General features: G+C 56.1%; 1 protein-coding gene across 1 annotated transcript in view; it reads right to left on the minus strand.

The window, feature by feature from the left end:
- ECE1 (endothelin converting enzyme 1) overlaps positions 1–1076 on the minus strand; it is a gene marked incomplete at both ends in the record, with an annotated part of 45018 nt that extends 43942 nt beyond the window's left edge. The window contains one exon of the mRNA XM_084242724.1: positions 948–1076. Within this exon, the coding sequence (XP_084098850.1) occupies positions 948–1076 (129 nt within the window). The remainder of the gene's footprint in view (positions 1–947) is intronic.
- Positions 1077–8091: the final 7015 nt, after the last annotated feature.

Consider the following 8091-nt stretch of genomic DNA (forward strand, 5'->3'; position numbering starts at 1 on the left):
ATTACGATTCCAGTTTGTAAGAGGCGCCTGAGTAGGGCTGGCCTGGCAGCCTGAGTTCCCACTCGTGCCAACTAAGCTCACCCTAAAAGCTTAGGGCGACTAAGCTCGCCCTCTGGAGGAGCTGTGATTTGGGGCCCCTTCACGACCCCCCTGCCTCTCATGGTCGCCCTGGCAGAATCCTCCTGCGTTGAGGTGCCAGGCTCCTCTCTATGCTGGTTTTTCTCAGGAGCCCGGGGTGTCCTTGACACCCTCAATTCTCTCCCGCCCACCTGCCTGGTCCAAAATCCAACAGGGCTGAGGTCCTCCTGGTGGGGACACTCCCAGTTCGGCCCAATGGGAGAGCAGAAAGCAGCCAATCCCCCGACTCTGTCCCCCAAGCCGGGAGGTGGGGGCACACCCCAGTCATTCGGGGTGAACCTGGGAGGGGAGGAATTGAGATTCCTGAGTAGGCTGAAAAGGAGCAGGGAAAGGGGCCCGGGATGGGTTCCCCCTCCAGGAAGTTCAGGAACTGGGGGAAAGAGGAAGAATGGGGTGAAGTCTACCAAGAGGGGGTGCCAGGGACGTCGGACTTTCCATGTTAAAACGCAGGCAGTTTCAGACCATGGCAGCGGCGGGATCTGCGTCCTGGGCAAGCCCCGCAGCACCCAGGGCCCGGCCTCTTCCCCGGCTCAGAAGTTCAAATCCACCCAGAGCTTCACCTCCGTCACCGGAGCTCGGGCCCCCTTAGCAGGTGGTCAGAGGATGCGGGACAGGCAGCGCTCGTGCGGGGAGGCCGTCGGGGGAGCTCAGCCTTTGGGGGGGTTCTGCCCCTGGGGGCGTCTCCCCGCTAGCCAGAGCGGGCGGCAGGCACAGCCCCCCCACCCGCGGCGGGCAGGCAGGGGGCGGGGGCGCCCCGCGCGCATGCCCAGCGCAGCGCGGCCGGGGGCGCCCGGGGCGGGGGTTCTTACCTGCAGGCCATTCGGGTACACGTCGCCCTCGGAGAGCGAGTCCACCAGGTCCTCCTCGTCCAGCGTGGCCCGCTTGTAGGTCGACATCTGCAAGGCCAAGTGCAGCACGGACTCCCTCAGCGCCTCCATGGCCCGCGCGCGCGCGGGGAGAATGGGGAAGCGCCCGCCACCGCGCCCCGCCCCGGCCGGGCCACCGGGACCGGCCCTCGGACCGGCCCGCGGCGGGGGAGGGGGTCCCGCCCCCTCCCCGCCCCCTCGCGCTTATGCAACGCCGCGCCTCGCCCCCCGCGCCCCCCGCGCCCCCCGCGCCCCCCGCGCCCCCGGCGCGGCGGCCACGCGCCCCGCATGCTGCGCCCGCGCCGCCCGGTCCCCGCCGCCGCCGAGCGCCTGGCTGGCCGGGGCGGGGCGGGCCGGGCCGGGCCGGGCCGGGCCGGGCCGCGGGGCCGCGGGGCCGGGGCGGGCTTGGCGCCACCTCCGCGGGCGGGGCCTCATCGGTGCGCGGCTCGGGGCTCCCTCCCCGGCACCGCTCGGAGGCCCCCTGGCCGGAGAGCCCCCAGGGGGATGGAGATGGCGCCCTTTCCCGGAGGTCGGGGAGGGGACCGGGGCCAGCCCCTAGCAGGCAGGCGGGATCTCGCAGCACCCCTTCCTGCTGAGAAACCTCAGTCCCGGTTCAACTTTAAGGGGGCCCCCAAGGACACAGACCAACATTCCATACTAGGAGGGTGCCCCTAATTTGGCTCACGACAGCCTAGAGGGCGGCTCCTCCCACCACCTGCCCTGAGGTGAGCCAAGGGGGGGGATTCCTCCCTCATCAGTTAGACAGATGAGAGGGGGAAAGAGGAAGAGCAAAAAAGCGTCTCCCGTCTCTCATTTCCCCTTCCTCTAGCCCAGGGTCTTTAGCCAGAAGTACATGAATAATTTCAGAGAATTCCATAGAACACGCCCCCCCGCCCCCGCCCCAGCCCTAAAATGAAAAATGATGCGCTGCATGCATCTGGGTGGCTGGAGGGGAATCTCATGCTTGCACCCAGGCTGGAAGGTGTGACTCCCTCTCCACCCCTCTCCCCCCAGTATTTAGAACCACGGCTTTGAGGCTAAACACCAAAAAGGTGCCTTTTCAACCCTTCCCTCCAGACCTTCCAACCAGCCCTCAGGAGCCAAGAGCCTCAAGCAGGTGCTCTGACCTAGCCCCTGTGAGCCCGGGCAGGAAAGTAGGCTCCCGGGGGCTTAGGTAAGGACCCTCTCACCCAAGACTCCAGAAAACCCAACCTCTCAGTTTCCAAAGGACCCTCCGCGTCTAGTGAGACGGGAACCCCTGCACGCGCGTATTCCTTCAGAAGCGCGCTCTGGGCATTCCATGCTGCTTCTCAACAGCCGTACGCGAGGCGACAGGCTCCAAGGGGTGAGGTGCCCCCCCTGGGTCACAGCCACAGGGGCGGTTTCTGACGGGTCTCCGGGCTCCCACTCTTGCCTTCCTACAAGGCCTCTCAGGTGCCGCAAGGAGTCTTTACAAAGGAAATGCTGATCCTGCCACTCTTGCTTAAGACGCCCCCACCGTCCGTGGATGGGCAGTGCCCTAATCAGTCCCCATGGCCCCTGGCCACCCTGCCCTGCACCTTGTGCTGCTCCCACCTCTCAGTCACTCAGGCCCCCCATCTTTGGGCCTCACTCAGCTCCTCCATGTTCCCCTCTCCCCAAGACCTTTATAGCTGCTGTTCCCTCTCTCTGGGACATTCTTTCATCTCCCTTCCCCTGCTCCCGATCTCACCTTAAATCTCACCACCCTAAGTTGCCCATCAGTTTCTCTACTACAGCAACACCCCATTTCCCCCTTTGTTTGTTTTTACATCTATCTCCTCCCTCCTCAGAATTACAGTTTACCAGGCCTGGGACTTCTGCCTCACACAGAGTTGCCCCATTACTTGGCATAGTGTAGGTGCTGAACAGACAGTTAAGAGGAACGGCGGAGTAAGCAGAGGAGGAAGAGATTACACTGGGCTAGTGCCTTTAATCCTTGGGCATCTACCTTTGCAAAGCTTAAGGACAAAGGGCCTGGTCCAAAGGAGGGGAGGGGGTGAGGCAGGAGAGGGGTAGAGGGAGGAGAATCCCAGGCATCTTCAGTTGAGGTAACAGCCAGGCTTTTGTTGAAACCAGGACTGGTTACCGTGAGCAACAGGTGTCAACCACGGCAGGAAAAGACCCTTGAAAAACGACAATTCCCCAAACATCTCCCCACTCTGGCCCACAGCTTATTTCCTGGGGAGCAGAGGTGTGAGGCATTCTTCAGTTCTTTCACACCCAGCATCTCACTCAAGCCTCAGGCCCTTCCCTGAGGCAGGTGTTATTGGCCCCTTTCATAGAGGCTGAAACTGAGGCTTGGGGAAGAAACAAGCTCAGGTGCAGTGAAGCCACGGCCCCTCCTCCAGTTTCATTTCAGAGATCACCCCACTCACCTGCTCCAAGCTCTCCGGACCATCCTCCTCAGGCCCCAGGCAGGTCCCCTGCCCCGTGTTTCCACACAGCCCCCTCCCCAAGCTTTTCTGTTGAAGCAAACAGCATTCTCAATGGGAGACCCTTGAAGGCAGGTGCTGGGTGTCCAGCAGGCTGGAAGCCCATGCCAGGGCTAAAGCCAGGCTGCCCACCACCCCTCCCACTGCAACCTGTCTGTGGAAGGACGAGGGCCGCTCACATGCTCCCAAGCAGCAGCTGGCCACGATGTACAGCTGTTTATTTTTTACCACACAAAAGATGAGGGGCCCTTCCTGAAAGGCCTGCCTGGGGCCCTGTAGTGAAACTGAACCCATGGAGGGGAGAAGACTTAGTGGCTCTTGCGGGGAGCACAGCAGACCCAGGGGTGAATGACATTCCAACCACCAGGGTGCTGGCATCTTCTAAGGTGGGCGGGGCCTTCCATTCACTGTCTGGTCTGTCCCCTCACCCATCTAGAGCCCCAGCATGGACAGGTATCACTTGCATTTTATAGAAGGCGGGGGTGGGGGAGGGCAACACCTGCTGTGGACAGGGTGACAAAAGCATCTCTCCTGAGGAGAGGTAAGACTAGGGAGCAGGTAGGACTTGCCCCCTACTCCTAAGTCACCTGGGAGCCAGGATGAGGATCCTGTCTGCCCTACCCCATGATGCTGCCTCATAGCTAAGTGGCAGAGCTGGGTCTAGAACCCAGGTCTGAACCCTCTCCCGTGCTCTGCGGAAGGCGGGGCTGCGGCTTCAGTTTCGGGTGGGGAGCTTTCAGAATCCCAGGACGCTGAGCCGGCAGGGCGGCCAGCACTTGTCTCCCTAATTGCCTCATTTGTGGTTGTGGGTGCCACGCCTGGCCCGCAAGCTTCAGGGAAAGGGGAAGAACAACCGCCGCTTTGTAGGGAGTCCTGGATTGGCAAATCTGGGCCCGGTAACTCATGAGAAGACCAGGCATGGAGGAGTGCGAACCACCCCCCCACCCCCAGTGAGAGCCAGGTGAGGGCGTGATGGTGCCCAGCTCAGGAAACCCTGCTCCGTGTAAAATCAAAGGCTCAGGGTGAACAGTGAGAAACGATAAACATTCACGCATTTCTGAGGACAGAGCCTCTGGCCCCACAGCACCCGGGCATGATCCCATGTGCCCTGGCTCTCCCGGTTGGGTTGCCCAAGGCAGGGGATCTTCAAGGAATCCTGGAGCATGTTGGAGGCAGGAAAGAGCAGGCTGCCAGTGAAATTGGGAGGCCTGGGACTCCTTGGCCACACCCTCCCAGTTGTTTTCACATTCTGTTTCTAAGCCTCAGCTCCTTAGAAAGCTTTGTGGCCAAAGGCCCAGTCAGTTCCTGCCTCTGGTGCCAGTAATTAGCCAGGATCCGTGAAATCCTCATGTCATCTAATACACACGTACACCACATGTTAGCTAAATACTTAGTCTTAACAGGAATAATAACACAGTGGGTAAAAGCTCTGAATGCAACCACAGTTCAGATCTCTCCTGCCATCTCCCTGCTGTGTGACCTTGGGTAAGTGACTCAGCCTCTCTGGACCTCAGTTGTCTCATCTATGAAATGGGGATGACAGTAACTGTACCTCCTTCACTAGACTGTCATGAGTTAACAGTGTTTAGAACAGCAGGTGCCCACTAAGTGTTAGTGTTATTATGTGTAGTCACCATTACTTATAAATCACGAAGCTCAAAGCCTTCAATTGATCCTCACTGCCTATAGGACAAAATCCAAACTCCTAATCATGGCACTCAAGGACTTCCCCATCCGGCCCAAACCTATCTCTCCAGACTGGCTCTCTGAATAACCCTCAGGGGTGTAGCCATCACCTTGGCCTCTGACCAATCCTTGCAGGTGTTCACCACTCAAAAGGAATTCAGAGTCCTTGATATTCATCAGGCCCTGTGCTGAAGCCGAGGAGGCAGCCCTGAGTAGGACTTGGTCCCTACCCTCAAACGCCCTGCAACTGATATCCCCAATCCTGACTGTTTTTCCTCCAACCCAACTTCTCTCCATCACTGGTCTGCCTCCTCCTCCATGCAGTCCTCACTACTTCCCCAAGCACAAGAAATCATGGCCTTCTCTGGTGTGCTCCCCACATAGCACTTGCATTACATGTAGGCCTTTGTCTCGACATCTTTATTTCTGGAATGGAGAGGACCTAGGGCATGGGCAACACTCATCTTACTACCCCTCTGACCCCAGCACCCAGCACAGAACCTGTTACTGAGATAACTGGTTAAATTCTATCCCAGATTTTCACCAGGGCATAGGCATCTATGACTTCAACAAAGAAAAAAATAGTAGAATTTAGCTGCTAATGACCCTCTAGTAAAACCAGGCAAGGGGCAAAGAGTAAAAATGTCGCCATCACTCCTGAAGACAACATGTGAAATCTGTTACTATAATTATGTCATCTGTTACATTGCTCAATGTCTTTTACATGGACAATTTCCATGTGACTAATTCAAGTTTATAAGAAAGTTCCTGAAGGAGTGAGTGAACTGCTTCTTTGCTTTTTGATAACAGGAATCACAGGTATTGGCCTGCATTCCTTTTTTTTCCTTGGCTGTCAGGAGGCTCGCAGTCACATTAGAAACTCACATGTGGGCACATTACTGGCCTCTGTGTTCAGCTTTTTCATTCTGTACATTTTCCATTCTACTTTCTCTGATGTTATTGAACGTGTTTTAGTTATAACCCATCATGAATCCTTTGTGGAATAACACAAATAAGAAATAACCTGTTCTGGAATGCCCTGAATCTACTCTCCTTGACGGCAGCTTCCAGGTATTCAAGAAAGGGAGTGAGGCAGTGAAGACAGACCCAGACCCTACCCCAGGTTCCTTGGCTTATGTCATCTTTCCTCTCAGGCCTCAGTTTCCTCATCTATTAAAGGGGTCACTGCACAGAGGAAAAGAGCTGAAACATGAGCTGCCTGGTACACAGCATCTCACCTCTGAGTAAATGGCACACGGGGACACACTGCTGTGCCCACCTCACACCTTTGCCAGTTTTCCTCTCTGCTTCTGCCCTCGTCCATATATCCTGACCTTGGTCTTGGTTCAGGCAGCATTTGGCATGACGGTAGCTGGCTCTGCTGCTGTACGCAGGGCAAAAATAATGGAATTCCCATGATGAAGGTTAACATCAACCATCAGCCGTGCTCAGTCCAGTGTGACTTATCAATATTGCCCTACTCTTGATAGGATGTAATGAGAATGGCATTTCCCCGCTGCAGCCTTCCTCCTAGAATACCCCACATCAGTCGTGAGGGAAAAAATCAGAGAATCTCCACTGAGACACATTCTACAAAATGCCTGCCTTATAATTCTCAAAACTGTCAAGGTTATCAAAAACAAGGGAAGCCTAAGAAATTGTCAAAGGCAAGATGAACCTAAGGAGATATGACAATCAAATGTAGTGGGGCATCTTGGATGGGATCCAAGAACAGAAAAAGGAAAAATCTGAATAAAGTGTAGACTTTCATTAGTAATAATGTATCAATGCTAATTCATTAATTGTGACAAACAGACCATATACTATATTAATAATAAGGGAAACTGGGTGAACGCTGTACTTCTGTCCCCATAATTCCAGCAATTTAAAACTATTTTAAAATAAAATGTTTTCTTAAAAAAAATAAATAACTGGCTGCCTTCTAAAACAGAAAACAGTCTTTGACCCCGATACAAGCCCAGCGCTGTCCAGCTCTCCAGGCTTTATTTCCTGATCTTATATGTATTCCACTGTCACCTTAGGGAGTAAGTCCTGGGGCTCCCATTTTATAGAGGGAGAGACCGAGACCAGAGAAAGGCGGCGGCCTGCCAGTCAGCAGCAGAGCAGGGCTGAAACCCAGATCTTCCTGACCCTCCCGCGGTCTCTCCCTCTTTGCTTGTGCCACCTCCCTGGGGCTCTCTAGACCAGTCTATTTCGGAGATTCCGGGCTGCCCTATGCAGGATGTGGGAAGCAGGAAGGGATGTAACTGGGGTTGGAACAGGAGAAAGAGACCCTGCTTTGTACCACCAAGAGATCAGATGGAATTGGAGACCTGAGCATAGAAATAGGAAGGTGGACAGGAGTTAAGGGGGCAGGGGAGACCTAAAGGGGAGACTCAGGGAGGAACTGGGAGGTCAAGGCTGCAAACTGTCTCCTCTGAGAAGGTGGCAGCCCCACCAGCTGATGACTCAATCACCCTGATCTGGACCAGAGTCGTAGGCTGGAACCCCCCAGCCCCCCACAATGTGCTGGCAGGAGAAGACTTGCTCACACATGCAGGGAGCTGGAAAACACTCACCCACTGGCCTGGTTTGACTCACCTGCCTGGAGGCTTGGGGAGGCATTGACAATCTTACCTAATGCTGCCAACGGACTGTCTCAGCGCCTGCTGGAGGCCAACCCACACCCAAGCCCCAAACCCGGCCAGCAACCTCTTCCTTACTCCCCGACACAGGTCGCTCACCATCTGGCCCAGCCCCATGCTCGGCTCCGACCACGCCTCTCTCTGCCCCAGTGTCTGATAGCTTCCATCTTTCATCTGTCCAGGACCACTTGGCTCTGCCCCCTCCCCTGCACTCCTACAACCCGTCCTTGGTTAGCCCCTGGCCCTCTTGACCTCCAGTTGTAACTCCCCCTGACGCTCAATGCCTGGCTGGCTCCAATCAGA

Source organism: Talpa europaea (assembly GCF_964194135.1).
Source record: "Talpa europaea genome assembly, chromosome: 9".
NCBI lineage: Eukaryota > Metazoa > Chordata > Mammalia > Eulipotyphla > Talpidae > Talpa > Talpa europaea.